Source organism: Salvelinus sp. IW2-2015, unplaced genomic scaffold, assembly GCF_002910315.2.
Source record: "Salvelinus sp. IW2-2015 unplaced genomic scaffold, ASM291031v2 Un_scaffold1020, whole genome shotgun sequence".
Classification (NCBI taxonomy): domain Eukaryota; kingdom Metazoa; phylum Chordata; class Actinopteri; order Salmoniformes; family Salmonidae; genus Salvelinus; species Salvelinus sp. IW2-2015.
In genome coordinates this window covers 200,839-217,597 of record NW_019942690.1, presented here as the reverse complement: position 1 = coordinate 217,597, position 16,759 = coordinate 200,839, and the positions used below count along the sequence as shown (strand labels likewise).

Below are 16,759 nucleotides of genomic sequence, written 5' to 3'. Positions count from 1 at the left end.
TATGCATTAGCATTTGGTTAGTCAAAATTCTGCACATAACCTATAGCCTACGAGAAAACAATGTCATTGTCCAGCTGTGCTGGTTTATATGGCAGTGATCTGTCCATACATAGTGAGGGAGGGAGCTGGTGCTATAGCCTAGTGAGTTTGTTTGTCCTGGAGTCATACTGTATACGCACTGTGGCTCTCTGTGAATGTCGGCTCGTTTATCTCTATCAACCAACCCCACCACTCTACCGCCAGTCAGTAAATGAAAAGCTTTTCCGTCGAGCTATAGTGGCTGTTTAAAGACTACTCTGTGATCCTTGCGTCTCGGACCAATCTCGCCCCGTTTTTTAATATTTTCCTCGTTCCTCTCCTCCCCTCCCTCCTCTTCTCTCTCTCATATTATGTGTGGACAGAGCGACGGTGTTTCTCTCAGCCCGGATGTGTTGTAGGCACGCGTTTTCCAGAGGCGCGGTTATAAAGCGTCCGTTATTTATCCGACTCTACTTTGAACTGTTCTCCTTTTCAGTAAGGAACTGATAGGCGAGCCTCACGCGCACGGCAGGCAGCAAGACAATCAAATCAAGGACTGATCCCTTATGTTTACTCTGAATCGAATTTTCATCTTTCATTGAACTATGACATTGCTTCAGCCCTGCTCTCTGGATTAATTCCTTTGTAATCGTTATTTGTTCCCCCCCATCTCGTCCAATATCTGTCTCCAAGTGTAGGCTAAGCTTGTTCAGTGGTCATGGGGTGTATAATTTCATTTTTGCCTAGGCTGGTGAGGGTCTTGACGGTTGTGTAAAAGCGGATACCGCGTGGATTTATGGTCTTCACAGACAAAGAGCCAGCGAAGGGAAACTAGTGGAAGTTTGAGACCAGGAAGAATGCAGGCGACGTGTTGGTGTGTGCTGTTACTCCTGACGCCAGCGGTTTACCTGGTGAGTAGTGCTTTTGTTTGTGTTTATAAATACTTTGTCGTTTCACTGTTGTCTCGGTGTTTTGTGGTCTTTCAATTACACATTTTACTAAAATCTCATGTGTAAAAACGATTTCTTATGAAATGCATCTCACTGACAGAACTATTGAAGCCAACTCTTCACTTCAGGGGCATGTCCTGTTCATTGCATAAAAACATTCCGTCGTCCTGTATCAGGGTATTGGGAGGAAATAGAACTTTTTAAATTCCACATCATCATGACTGAGACATGGCGGAGCGTGGGTTTTAAGACAGACTATTTAACAATTACTGTATGCGTTTCTATTTGATCGCTGTGGTCTATGGTGTCCAATTAATAGGACTAATTAGTCCAATTAATTTTCAAAATTAATATATTTGGTTATAAGACTGAATAATTATTTAATATTTGACTGATCATTTTTTAAAACACGTGTCAAAGAAATAACACATTTAAAGTGTAAAATTAAATAAATCTTTCCCGCACACTAGCTGAAAACGGACAAGATTGTGCTGCAGTTCCAACAAACCGTCTCATGGGGGCGTCATAACAAACCAAAAACAACCGAAAGGTGCGTCTGAAGGCTACACGTCAACCTGAAGGAACCTTTCAAATTCTCCGTTTCTCCTTTTGATTTTGGCAGTAACGCTTTTTCCTTTCAGTCCACCACATTAAAAATGATCCCACTCATAGCAGTCATAATACACACAACATGGAGGAGAGTTGTTTGGCGCGTGGCCCGGACAACCCAGCTCCATCTTGCTGATCTCAAAGCAAGCATAATGTGATAACATTTAAGTTATGCTAGGACATTGAGTGGAAAGAAAACACAGGTTTCTCATGCACCAAAGTTTTGTTAAAAAGTAACAGGAAGACTCTCTGATATTAAAAAAAGAATGCCACTTAAATATTTCAAATAAAGTCACTTTCCAAGTAGGCTATATTATCATTTGCAAAAAATAAAATAAACACACACGCGTTCGGCTTTCGTGTGAATTCTGCAGACACCTCGAGGAGAGTAGCCTAATGCCTTCACACAAAAATGTGTTGCCTAAGCTTCTGTTCCCTATCCCTAACCCAGATAACTTGGCACTAAGACTAGCAGATGCCACATCATACACCTAAATGAATCCGCCTTTGATTCTTACTGGAATTGAGCGGGGATTCTCTCCCTTCACTCACTCAGTCTCTCTACGCAACTCAAAATAAATGTTTATTCCTTTAAGAGGTTATTGGTATCAGGTCTACGGCAGCACTGTGTCAAACTATACTGTCCGGTGTTAAAATGAATGTAAGTCAAATGTTTTGTAATATACAGTTCGCAACACCCACACGCACAAGCGCGCGCGCACACACACACACAATGGACAGGCTTCTGTCTATTTCCTGTGAACTTACCACAGGACATTTTTCGCCCAACACATTTTAGATTTCACGAAATACGCTTATTTCAACTGGCTTCTCTTACAACTGTCCTATTGACATTTCAATAAATAATTATTTCATCTGCATAATCCTCACGCAAAACGACATTTATTCAAACTAAAATGATTCTAATCAAGCTAATTAATTTACTGGTTGTTTTCTATCGGCTTGACGGAATAGTATTTAATTTAATTTAAATTCAGAAAAACAGGTCGTTATTGTTAGTTGTCCGTAGGGTATTATTTTACCACATTATCTAAAATGAGTCTGAAAACTTCCATGGCGCATTGGGCTATGCTTAAAATGTAAGCATATAGATAGGCCTACAAAGGGTTTTACAATTTGTGAAACATTTACAGGAAGATATCCTATGTAATTATTAAGAGTGAGGTTTTAATCAATTCCACAGAATTATAATAATTAGAGTGTTCCCAGGACCTATACAATTAAAAAATCTCGCAACATTTAGTAATCATAATAAAATTAATTTAAATGTAATCTATATTTTGCGTTACACATGGGCTTATTTGATATGGGCTTTGATAAGGATACAGCTAGACTATCTTGTAGGACGTGAACACCAACATCTCAGATGCAACATATAGACCAAAGCTTGACCTGTAATTTTCCGCTACGTAAATGTTTCTTCACTGTAAACGTAAAATCACAGATTGTATAGGCCAAATTACATTTCCCTGTATAAAGGAATATTATCGTATAATAGATTAGGCACCTTGGAATAATTTATTTTATTTTATTTGACCTCTTCTCGCATAGAATTCCACCTCTGAATTTCAATCAAACGAGTCAAGGAGCATTATCAAGTGGATTTTCTTATTCAGCACCGGGAGCTGTCCATGGTTCTGATATTCAAGACCGTTGTTTTACGCGCCTTAAAACAGCCGGGTAGAATGAGTCCCAATTGAACACATCATTGCAGTGGGACGCAATAATGTTTTAAAAGTCCGTTTTGTTCACTCAAACCAATGAAGATGTAGGCTTGATGATGAAACCTGAATTCACATAGGCCTAATAGTTCGAAATGACAAATTTGACAAGTGCCATTTGACACTTTTCAACTTTTTCCCCGCCCTGAAATGGTTTGTCAATTTAGGCATAGGCCTATGACTACTTCATTTTACATTTGTGGAAAATGTATTTTTGTAATCAATTCAATACAACGCGATATACATATTCCATGGTAGGATTTATTTTATATATATTTACAAATTGATTAGGATTTATTTTTACATAATGATATTGGCTGCAGATTTTGGGATGGAAATGTAGTCTTTGTAATGTATAGCCTTGGTTCAATTTGTATTTTGCTTCATAAAAAAGGTAGGCCTTTTTCAGCCGACTGTGAAGAGATGAACATATTTGATTATATTGTCTTATAGTTACGAATTGGTTCATATTAGTTTAATTCTACACCTGGATATCTGCTCTCTCCATGTCTGCGCTCCACTAAACCTAGATTATTATTTTCCAGACAGTTAAACTGTCGGTTTTATCCATACCTACGGGGATTACCGTTGAACTTTGACGGTTTTATTTCGTGTTAAAAGCTCTTGTCTCGTCTCTAAGCCTCTTGTCTGAGCGGGGCGCGCCTTGACCTGGATAACACTGTGCTCGCTCTGAAGAACAGTTGATGCAGGTGTTCAGTGGTATAATACAGCGCACGCCTCTCTGCGAGGGCGGCATTCACAAATGAATATGGTCACCTATGGCTAGAAAATGTAATTAAAATAGGATTGTATTCATTATTCGGCTTAGTTGGGAGTTATCGGTGCCCTCCTTAGTGCGTGTGCGTGCGTGTGTGTGTGCTTGTGTATTTTTCTGCATCTTACTTCTGATCAAGCCAGCTCCAATACAACCAGTCAGATAGCTGACATTCTTTTAGGGTGGTTTTGCTCCCAGCAGAGGGACTGCTGATGATACTCTGTTGACTGACAGCTAGTGTGAACAACAGCATGTTCTCTGGCCCTATGACTGGTAGCAGGGTGGCTCCTATTGCTGCAACACAGGGCTGTCAGTGACTGGCAGGTGTGTGTGTGTGTGTGTGGGGGGGGGGGGGTTCTCGGCCATGTCTCACTTCCTCTAAGGGGGCAATGAGGAGGCTCTGTTCCTGAGGGACAGACAGACAGACATAATGACTCCTAAATGGCACCTTGTTCCCTAAATAGTGCACTACTTTAGGCCAGGCATATTACAACTACACCATCATTGTTTAACAGGCTGGAGAGAGGGCCTGACATGCCAAGCAGTTGGCGCAGTGGGAGAGACACCGACAGTGCTGCATCCTAATGGAACTCTATTCCCTGTATAGTGCACTATGTTTGGCCAGCCTCTCACCATTGTTTGTTAGTGGAGCTGTGAAGATTCAAGTACCGCAATACTTTTTCCATGGCAAAAATGAAAACACGAAGAAGACCAAACTCTTTGGTTCTTTTAAAAACCTGTTGTATGTAAAATATTGTGTGCTATTGCTTGGAATATTCATAAATGTGACTCTGGATGACAACATAGCTAATGAAGTTTGTTTCCAACATTAGGGCTGTTAAATCCGTTTAGTGCTTTGTTTCCTTGCCACAATACTAACAAGTATTGCGACACTCGTATCGTCCCGGCCCTAATTGTTAGTAGTATTAAACCATCATAACATGCTGTAGATGTTGCGACCAGCCCTGCCATAGCAAGCAGTCATCACAGTGGGAGAGGGATTGCCACACACAGATCAGTGTATGGGGAAATATGGCTTGCATTTGAGTCTTGTCAGACAATATTACATTCAAATCAAATCAAGTTTATTTTATATAGCCCTTCGTACATCAGCTAATATCTCGAAGTGCTGTACAGAAACCCAGCCTAAAACCCCAAACAGCAAGCAATGTAGGTGTAGAAGCACGGTGGCTAGGAAAAACTCCCTAGAAAGGCCAAAACCTAGGAAGAAACCTAGAGAGGAACCAGGCTATGAGGGGTGGCCAGTCCTCTTCTGGCTGTGCCGGGTGGAGTATTATAACAGAACATGGCCAAGATGTTCAAATGTTCATAAATGACCAGCATGGTCAAATAATAATAATCACAGTAGTTATCGAGGGTGTAGCAAGTCAGCACCTCAGGAGTAAATGTCAGTTGGCTTTTCATAGCCGATCATTAAGAGTATCTCTACCGCTCCTGCGGTCTCTAGAGATTTGAAAACAGCAGGTCTGGGACAGGTAGCACGTCCGGTGGACAGGTCAGGGTCCATAGCCGCAGCAGAAACAGTTGAAACTGGAACAGCAACAAGGCCAGGGGGACTGGGGACAGCAAGGAGTCATCATGCCCGGTAGTCCTGACGCATGGTCCTAGGGCTCAGGACCTCAGAGAGAGAGAAAGAAAGAGCGAAGGAGAGAATTAGAGAGAGCATACTTAAATTCACACAGGACACCGGATAAGACATGAGAAGTACTCCAGATATAACCAACTGACCCTAGCCCCCGACACATAAACTACTGCACATAAATACTGGAGGCTGAGACAGGAGGGTCAGGAGACACTGTGGCCCCCTCCGATGATACCCCCGGACAGGGCCAAACAGGAAGGAATAACCCCACCCACTTTGCCAAAGCACAGCCCCCGCACCACTAGAAGGATATCTTCAACCACCAACTTACAATCCTGAGACAAGGCCGAGTATAGCCCACATAGATCTCCACCACAGCACAAACCAAGGGGGGGCGCCAACCCAGACAGGAAGATCACGTCAGTAACTCAACCCACTCAAGTTACGCACCCCTCCTAGGGACGGTATGAAAGAGCACCAGTAAGCCAGTGACTCAGCCCCTGTAATAGGGTTAGAGGCAGAGAATACCAGGGAGAGAGGGAAACCGGCCAGGCAGAGACAGCAAGGGTGGTTCGTTGCTCCAGAGCCTTTCCGTTCACCTTCACACTCCTGGGCCAGACTACACTCAATCATATGACCTACTGAAGAGATAAGTCTTCAGTAAAGACTTAAAGGTTGAGACCGAGTCTACGTGTAGGTATGTACGGCAGGACCAACTCGGAAAGATAGGTAGGAGCAAGCCCATGTAACGCTTTATAGGTTAACAGTAAAACCTTGAAATCAGCCCTTGCCTTAACAGGAAGCCAGTGTAGGGAAGCTAGCACTGGAGTAATATGATCAAATTTCTTGGTTCTAGTCAGGATTCTAGCAGCCATATTCAGCACTAACTGAAGTTTATTTAGTGCTTTATCCGGGTAGCCGGAAAGTAAAGCATTGCAGTAGTCTAACCTAGAAGTAACAAAAGCATGGATTAATTTTTCTGCATCATTTTTGGACAGAACATTTCTGATTTTTGCAATGTTACGTAGATGGAAAAAAGCTGTCCTTGAAACAGTCTTGATATGTTCGTCAAAAGAGAGATCAGGGTCCAGAGTAACGCCGAGGTCCTTCACAGTTTTATTTGAGACGACTTTACAACCATCAAGATTAAAAGTAGAAAGTTTTCAGCCATCCACTTCCTTATGTCTGAAACACAGGCTTCTAGCGAGGGCAATTTTGGGGCTTCACCATGTTTCATTGAAATGTACAGCTGTGTGTCATCTGCATAGCAGTGAAAGTTAACATTATGTTTTCGAATGACATCCCCAAGAGGTAAAATATATAGTGAAAACAATAGTGGTCCTAAAACGGAACCTTGAGGAACACCGAAWTGTACAGTTGATTTGTCAGAGGACAAACCATTCACAGAGACAAACTGATATCTTTCCGACAGATAAGATCTAAACCAGGCCAGAACTTGTCCGTGTAGACCAATTTGGGTTTCCAGTCTCTCCAACAGAATGTGGTGATCGATGGTATCAAAGGCAGCACTAAGGTCTAGTAGCGCGAGGACAGATGCATTACATTACATCAGCAAAGAACGGAAATCAGTCCAATTGTGATTCTGTCCTTTCATTGAACACAAATTACCTAATAATTTTTGTCAGGCATTTTCATTCCCATTTATTGGGAAATATACAGATGTAGGATCTTAATTTGATCACCCTGTTGCAAGGAAACTTCCCTGCAATGCAAGACATGTAAAACCTGAACTGTATTTGAGGATTAAAAAAGCATCTGAAGTTTGTAATTTCCACTTTTTTTCAGATTTGATTTTCCCTTTCGAAAAATATATCAACCCCTACAACAATTTACAGTAATTATAATCCACATAATAAATCACAATTCCTTTTACTGCAAGATTATTTTCCTACTGTTGAAAACTGGCTCAAATGAAGATCCTACAATAGTGGGAGAGGAGAGAGAGGATGCTACACTGAGATCCTACAATAGTGGGAGAGGAGAGAGAGGATGCTACACTGAGATCCTACAATAGTGGGAGAGGAGAGAGAGGATGCTACACTGAGATCCTACACAGAGCACATTGTGTGTGGAAGACTATGAGGTTGTCAATTATGTTGAATTGGTTGCATCCCAAATGGAACCCTGTTCCCTAAACTGTAGCACTACCTTTATCCAGAAGTCCACATACTGTAGGCCGAGAGCAGAGCCGTAAAGGGGCATGGCCGAGAGTTCAGTCTCTTAGCACACAGCACTATAATCCTCTATTAAACCCCCAGCCCCTTCACAGCACAGCCAAGTGGTCCGCTAGCAGCTATGTTACATGTGAATTAACAGTGAAGGATCTACTTTAACTGAGCTCTCGACCAGCATTACAATACAACGAATTGTCTCCATGCCCGTTGACCATCCACTGCAATCACATTATCTTTGATGAAAATCACACTTTAAGAGGAATCTGTTATTATTGTGAATATTTCCTAGAAATGACTCTTCATATTTCTATGTATGTTTCTGTTATTAATTAATATCAATACGTCAGCATTATGATGTATTGTCAGTTGCTTGGCTCCTTGATATAGCTGAGGTCTTATATAGTGTACTCATGTATTTACATAGTACACTTCACACCCAACATCCAATTTTGGTAGATGTTTGATTGAGTTTTCATGAAATGTGAATTCTACTAATTACTTTGTTTTCGGGTTTAAATCTAGGTTTAAATGTGGAGGGAAAAAATATGCTTTAAGTTTAATTAACTTGGTATCTATTTTATTTAGACTCTAAAAACATGCTTCAGTTCAGTACTGCTGACCTTTGACCCTTCGATCAGAGACTGGAAGTGTCTCTTCTGAGACACTTCCAGTGTGTGTGTGTGTGTGTGTGTGTGTGTGTGTGTGTGTGTGTGTGTGTGTGTGTGTGTGTGTGTGTGTGTGTGTGTGTGTGTGTGTCGGTGGTGTGTCTCAGAAGACCCATGGTGCACCTCTGTAATTCACACCTCAAGGTGACCTGACTCTGCTGTGCTCCTCTATGAACTGCTCTTGTGGTCCACTGATGATGACACACCTGGTGGTCCACTTATGATGACACGTGTGACCTGGGGGCAACACTCCTTTCTCCTTTATCAACCCTTACTCTGTCTCCCTGGACTAATAACACCTCTGCATAGGAGACAGTAAGCTCTGTGTGTACATGACCTTGGTTTGGGGACGAACGTCAATGATAATGGTCTAATGTTGTTGGAATCACCCCTTGACAGGCGTTGGTTAATTTTTGACTGCATGGGTCATTACAGTTTTGTTTATTCAAATCCTATTGGGGGAAGCTGGCAAATATTTACAGCACAGTTTGTCATCTTTTATGGTGTTTTAATTTGGAAGTCTTTCATTGATGACCGGACCCCTAACCTGCCCATACCATCTAACAACCAAAATAACCCTGACCCCTGACTGTGAAGGCACTTGGGATCTGAACACTATGTGTGTGTGTGTGTGTGTGGTGTGGTGTGTGTTGTGTGTGTGTTGTGTGTGTGTGTGTGTGTGGTGTGTGTGGTGTGTGTGTGTGTGGTGTGTGTGTGTGTGTGTGTGTGTGCGTGCATTTTTGCGTGCATCCATGTCATGCTCGTACGCATGCGTTCTATTGTGATTAATGACAACAGCCTCCATCTTTCCCCACCGTGCACTGCTCTAGTTTTTCAATCACATTCAGAGGTCAGGGGTCATATTTGGAGCTAACCCTGAAGGGCACTGACTGTTTCTGTGAAATATAATTGAGGCCTGACCTGAGGTTGATCCTCTGGGGGACTCTTCTCTGTCTGCTCCACTACTCTGCTATTCTCTGTCTGGGAACTGTGAAGTCTTTCTGCAGCCTCTTGATAGGAGGAGCTTTGTAGGCAGACCTACCTGGGTTCAAATACTATTTTTAATTATTTCAAAATTCCTTATTGTGCTTGATTGAGCTTGCCTGGCACATTGGAACCAATAGAATAGTTCCAACATTTTAAACACCCACCATTCTGGTACACCTGCAGGCTTGAGCAGAAACCCCCACCCTCCTGGTATACCTGGCAGGCTTGAGCAGCACCCCCACCCATCTGGTACACCTGGCAGGCTTGAGCAGCAACCCCACCCATCTGGTACCTGGCAGCCTTGAGCAGCAACCCACCCATCTGTGACACCTGGCAGGCTTGAGCAGCAACCTCCCAGCTCATCTGGTACACCTGGCAGGCTTGAGCAGAAACCCCCACCCATCTGCTACACCTGGCAGGCTTGAGCAGAAACAAATACAATCTTTCAAAATATAAAAAATATTTTGAATAGGGTTTGAACCCAGGGCTGCTTTGTAGAGTTGTAGTGTTGTAGAACTGTAGAGTAGAGCTGCTTGGTAAATTGTTTCTAAAGGCAGGAAATGAATGAGATGACCCACTGACAACCTGCTTTACATGGCCAGAGTTACTCTGAGGACGAGTCTGAAGTTTCTTTAGTGCTCTGAAAAGATCATTGTGTCATGAAAGCTGAAAGGGAAGTTTTTGTTGTTGGCAGAAGCATTCAACAATCTATATTAATTTTCAAGCTGGGTTTTCTGGAAATAGCCCTTGTCTTGCCTCTTGTCTCTGTCCTGTTTCCCAGTATCCTTCCTTAGGCATGGTTGGTTGTTGTAACATGCCAGCACCAGCCTATGCATGGAAGAAAACAAAGGCATTCAGTAGACTGGGAGTTGTTCCTGCCTTAGTGAATAGCTGTAGTGAATGTGTGTTGACTAGTGATGGCATTTGTACCTAACAGCAGTGGTGATGGATTGCATAACCCTGCTGATGGGCTTGATTGACCACTTTAACAGAGCAGAGATCAGACACTCTCGCTTGACTGGGTCTATGTGGCAGGGAGCGGATAGGGGAAGGAGTGGGGGAAAGAAGAGGTGGGGGGAAGGGGAGAGGAGGAAGAGGGGGGAAGCACTCCTGCTTGGCTGGGTCCAGGAAGAGGGGAAGGGACGGGAGAGAAGAGGAAGGGGAGGAGGGGTGTAAACCTCCGTCCCTGCAACACACCAGTGGTGATGGATCTATCCACAGGGCCGTGTCTGCCGCACCGTCCGAGATACACAGCTACAGGCCAGAAGCCCGTTGATGGGATTTATCTTCCTGATCTTTCCCCTTCAGTAACAGAGACTGGCCATGGGGAGCACTAGCTCCATTCTAGCTTCAGGGGTACGTTTCCATACCCTGGTTAGACCACACTGAACAATGTGTCCATGGGAAGAGCAGCGTTCATGCTGGTTTAATCAGGCTACGTTTGGAAGAGCTTTAAGAACAAATCCATGAGGGATGAACACACTTCCAAGTAACTGTAAATGCCCTGTCTGTCTGTCGGCAGAAAAGCACAGCACCTTGGGTTTAAAGTTTTGCGGTTGCACCCTCTCCTCCAGATTAGCCAATAGAAACGCATTTTATAACAGATTCATACATGGAAAACCAGATTTTTTTACTGGTACCAGGGTACCTTCAGATTACTCTTGTGGAGCGTGTGGGCATCCTAGAGCAAAACAACAGACACGTATGTGTTCGTGAGAGTCTCACCTTTACATAGCGGTGTGTAGACAAAACTGTTCAGACGCAACAGACGTTTTCGTGAGAATACCGATTTTCAGGATGTCTTGTGGTCTAACCAACACCGTTGTAGTTCAGTCACCTTCCAGGCCACCATTGGTGGATGAGGTGGATTGAGGCGCAGGCCATGCAACAAAACTAAACATATCTCTAGTTTAAACAGACAGATTTTGACAGGGATTACTTCATCATATTTGTTCCTAGGTGGAACATAAAGCTTCCATGAGAGAGCACCACTGCTACCGATGTTATGCCTTTTGGGGAATGGTTTTCAAGGCTAGTCATGACAGGATTGTGCTTTACATTTACAGGTCATTCCTAGGTAATGGTCTTGTAGATATTGTTACCATGTTGTTTCTATGTAAATTCCAGATCATTTAGTAAGTGTCCCAAATAGCAGCCTGTTTCTTGTTTAGTGGACTATATTTGACCAGGCCCTGGTTTACAGTCAATTACATTCCTCCACCTAATCAGTTGATTGTCCTCTCCTCTGCTTGTTAAAGTCATGTTTCGGTCTTAATCAAGCTTAATCAACCAGAGTCATCACACTGTCACAACTGTAATCATTGATCAGGGAGACTAACCACAGTTCGTCTGTGTGGCCTTGGTACTACCGGCCATTCAGCTCCTCTCATGATCATGTCTCCATCCGCTCATAGATAATAAGATAGAGAAGTGTGTGTTGTGTGTGTGTGTGTGTGTGTGTGTGTGTGTGTGTGTGTGTGTGTTGTGTGTGTGTGTGTGTGTGTGTGTGGTGTGTGTGTGAGAATGTGTGTGTGTGTGTGTGTGTGTGTGTGTGTGTGTGTGTGTGTGTGCATGCTCCTTAAAATCCACTTAATCAATTAACTTCCGTTGTGATACCACTTCTTGTTTCGACCAAGATCCAGGAAAATTTGATTAAGAAAGAGAGGAAGCACTTGAGCATCTCTCTCTCTCTCTCGCCCCCCTGATTTTTGTGAATATTTTATGAGGAACATTGAATGTACCATTAGATCTGTGTGGTATTTTTTGTGCTTGTCATGACTTCTGCCGAAGTCGGTCCCTCTCCTTGTTCGGGCGGCGTTCGGCGGTCGACATCACCGGCCTTCTAGCCATCGCCGATCCACTTTTCATTTTCCATATGTTTTGTCTTTGTCTTACACACCTGGTTTCAATTCCCCAATTACCTGTTCATTATTTAACCCTCTGTTCCCCCATGTTTGTTTGTGAGTGATTGTTTCTATGTAGGAAGGTCCGTTATTGTGGGCTCTGTTTTTGTATTGCATTTATATTATGTTGAGTAAAATACGTTTATTTACTCATATCTGCTGTCCTGCACCTGACTCCTCTACACCAGCTACACACAGCCTCCCGAACAGTGCTAGTATTTTTACATGGCACATTGAATAGAACTATTCATGTTGAAGATCATTTGACCCAATTTCTAAAAAAGAGGTGAAGAGGAAATTCATTGAGGATTAAATTGCAGGTTTAAGGGAGAGAAGGGAGAGGAAATGAAAATCGGAAGGAAAAGAGGGTGAGAATATTGGAAAGAGGAGGAGGAGAGGAGGAGGAGGACAGCGGCAGCGTGTCTTTTGATTGTCATGTTGCTTCAATTATTGCACTGTTTGTGAGCATCCAGTTTGTTGTCGTTGACACCCGTATGTGTGTGTCAGCTTGTGTTGGTTTCAACCGTCTGATTGTTTGTATTTTCGCTGTCACTCCAGGCAAACGAGCAACACATTAGTGCATCAGACTGGAAGCGGATCTGATTGGTGGAGTTGTACCTTCATGATTTAGAATAGAATAATGAACAATAAAGTTTATACATGTAACAGCAAACTGACATAATACTGCTGTTATTAAAGGGGTAGTTCACAAAAATTACAAGATTATGTACTTGTTTCCTTACCTTGTAAGTAGTCTATGACAATGACGGAATGCAATCCACAAATTGGATTTGTTTACCTAGCCACTATCACCAACCGCGGAAATAAATGAACTATCCCTTTAAGCTGAATTATTTCTTTAAGCTTAGGTTGAGTTATTATCTGCTAATAATACATCTACCCTCGTCAGAAAGTGTCTGCTGACCTCGTATAATAACTCAGTGATGTTATTGATTAGCTTATCACTTATAGGCTGTTCCCAGAATACTCTTGTGTCAAGAGGTGATGCAATGAGTTTGAGTTGGAACAAATTGATCAGAACGAGTCTGGGGAACATTTTGTTTTTATTAGCTTTTTATAATGAGAATTTAATTACATTTACTACACACACTTATGTACTGATTATCTTAAAATGACCTACCAATCGATATGTAACAGTGGCGTATATTCATTGATGCCAAGAGAAGCCAGGCTTCCCACAAAAACATGTGATCAATAAAATAAAAAAAGTACAAAACATTGACCTTTCGTCTCTCTGAGTTTTATAATTTTCCTTAAATTCAAAAGTGGCTGTACCTGTCACACTGGAGAAATAATTTGAGAGATGAGTAGCTCATGTACAGTTGAAGTCGGAAGTTTACATACACCTTAGCCAAATACATTTAAACTCAGATTTTCACAATTCCTGACATTTAATCCGGGTAAAAATTCCCTGTTTTAGGTCAGTTAGGATCACCACTTTATTTTAAGAATGTGAAATGTCAGAATAATAGTAGAGAGAATGATTTATTTCAGCTTTTATTTCTTTCATCACATTCCCAGTGGGTCAGAAGTTTAYATACACTCAATTAGTATTTGGTAGCATTGCCTTTAAATTCTTTAACTTGGGTCAAACGTTTCGGGTAGCCTTCCACAAGCTTCCTAGAATAATTTGGGTGAATTTTGGCCCATTCCTCCTGACAGAGCTGGTGTAACTGAGTCAGGTTTGTAGGCCTCCTTGCTCGCACACACTTTTTCAGTTCTGCCCACTTATTTTCTATGGGATTGAGGTCAGGGTTTTGTGATGGCCACTCGAATACCTTGACTTTGTTGTCCTTAAGCCATTTTGCGACAACTTTGGAAGTATGCTTGGGGTCATTGTCTATTTGGAAGACCCATTTGCGACCAAGGTTTAACTTCCTGACTCATGTCTTGAGATGTTTCTTGAATATATCCACATAATTTTCCTGCCTCATGATGCCATCTATTTTGTGAAGTGCACCAGACCCTCCTGCAGCAAAGCACCCCCACAACCGTGATGCTGCCAACCCCGTGCCTCACGGTTGGGATGGTGTTCTTCGGCTTGCAAGCGTCCCCCTTTTTTCATCCAAACATAACGATGGTCATTATGGCCAAACAGTTCTATTTTTGTGTCACCAGACCAGAAGACATTTCTCCAAAAAGTACGATCTTTGTCCCCATGTGCAGTTGCAAACCGTAGTCTGGCTTTTTTATGGCGGTTTTGGAGCAGTGGCTTCTTCCTAGCTGAGTGGCCTTTCAGGTTATGTCGATATAGGACTCGTTTTACTGTTGATATAGATACTTTTGTACCTATTTCCTCCAGCATCTTCACAAGGTCCTTTGCTGTTGATCTGGGATTGATTTGCACTTTTCGCACCAATGTACATTCATCTCTAAGAGACAGAACGTGTCTCCTTCCTGAGTGGTATGACGGCTGTGTGGTCCCATGGTGTTTATACTTGCGTACTATTGTTTGTACAAATGAACGTGGTACCTTCAGGCATTTGGAAATTGCTCCCAAGGATGAACCAGACTTGTGGAGGTCTACAATTTTTTTACTGAGGTCTTGGCTGATTTCTTTTGATTTTACATGATGTCAAGCAAAAAGGCACTGAGTTTGAAGGTAGGCCTTGAAATACATCCACAGGTACACCTCCAATTGACTCAAATGATGTCATGTAGCCTATCAGAAGCTTCTAAAGCCAAGACATAATTTTCTGGAATTTTCCAAGCTGTTTAAAGGCACAGTCAACTTAGTGTATGTAAACTTCTGACCCACCAACTGACTTGCCTTAACTATAGTTTGCTAACAAGGCATTTGTGGAGTGGTTGAAAAACGAGTTTTAATGACTCAAACCTAAGTGAATGTAAACTTCCAACTTCAACTGTATCTGATGCTGTCTGGACAATAAGAGTATGACATGTTGCCACTGTGGTATTTCATTGATTGATGCCAGCGAGCATTTGGCATCTAAAATAATTTGCTTGTGATGTGTTGTTGTCCTCCTGCAGTAGCTAGCTAGCTAAATCAGGCCTTTCCTAAGCCATGGATGGAGATGGGGATTTGGACATCAGCGATTCTGATCGAACCATAAATTCATACATTGTGCCACTGGCCTGAGACGATTGAAGTTCAATATGTAGGATAGCTGTAGATGTAGTAGGCTCACATTAACTAGCTTGCTAACTTACCTGGTTCATTGTTGCCCATGCAAGGAAGTTAGGCTAGCAAGCATTTAAGCCAGGTAGCCTAGTCTAGGACATCATAGACCATTTTGCCAAAAGGACAGCGAGGAGTATGGCATTGGTGTTCAGTCTACAAGTAGGGTCTCAACAACATGTTTTTCTACTTGCGTGCACATGCACACACACACAGACAATCTGGATCCATATTTACTCAAGTGTGCAGCACCTATTATTGCTGGTGTAGTGACGCATATCTTTAATCAAACATTTGTCGTAGGAAAAATTCCTAAATCTGGGAAAACAGCTTTTGTTTTACCACTCCTGAAGGGAGGTGATGGTAGTGAATTGGATAATTATCGGCCCATCTCTAAGCTCTCCTGTTTGGCTAAAATTCTAGAGTCATTGCTGAATAGGCAACTACAATCTTTTTGAACTGTTAACAATACTCTTTCTAGTAATCAATCTGGCTTCAGACCTAAACACAGTACCACTACGGCCACTGTACGTGTTGTAAATGATATTACTAATGCCCTAGATAATAAAAAGTACTGTGCCGCCTTGTTCATAGATTTGTCTAAAGCTTTTGACACTGTAGACCATGCGATACTTTTGGGTAAGCTGTCGTTAATAGGACTGGGATCGGAGGCCTGTCGTTGGTTTCATGACTATCTAAAGGATAGAAGTCAGGTTGTTAGAGTCGGAGCCATCCAGTCGGAGCCATTGGAGTTGGTTAAAGGGGTCCCACAAGGTTATATACTTGGTCCATTACTGTTCACTCTTTACATAAACAATATCGATGATGAGATAAGAAAGTGTCAAATTCATTTATATGCTGATGACACTGTCATGTAGTCTATCGCTTCAACGGCTGACCAGGCATTATCACTATTGGAGACAGATTTTAAGATATTACAAGAGTCTTTTATTCAGCTGAAACTTGTTTTAAATGCAAAGAAAACACATTTTATGATTTTTAATAGGTTCAAAAAGTTGGTTGAAAATACACTTGCACATACGAGCTTAGATGGTTCTCGAATTAATCAGGTCTCTGCATATAAATACTTAGGGATATGGTTGGATGATAAACTGTCTTTTAAAATGCATATTGATGAACTTTGTAAACGGC

General features: G+C 42.1%; 1 protein-coding gene across 1 annotated transcript in view; it reads left to right on the top strand.

Annotated features, from left to right (window-relative positions):
- The first annotated feature begins 228 nt into the window (after nt 1–228).
- The window catches only part of LOC112069470 (neurexophilin-1), a 48,197-nt gene continuing 31,666 nt past the window's right edge, over nt 229–16,759 (top strand). The window contains exon 1 of the mRNA XM_024136812.2: nt 229–929. Coding sequence (XP_023992580.1) covers nt 876–929 — 54 coding nt within the window. The 5' untranslated portion in view covers nt 229–875. The remainder of the gene's footprint in view (nt 930–16,759) is intronic.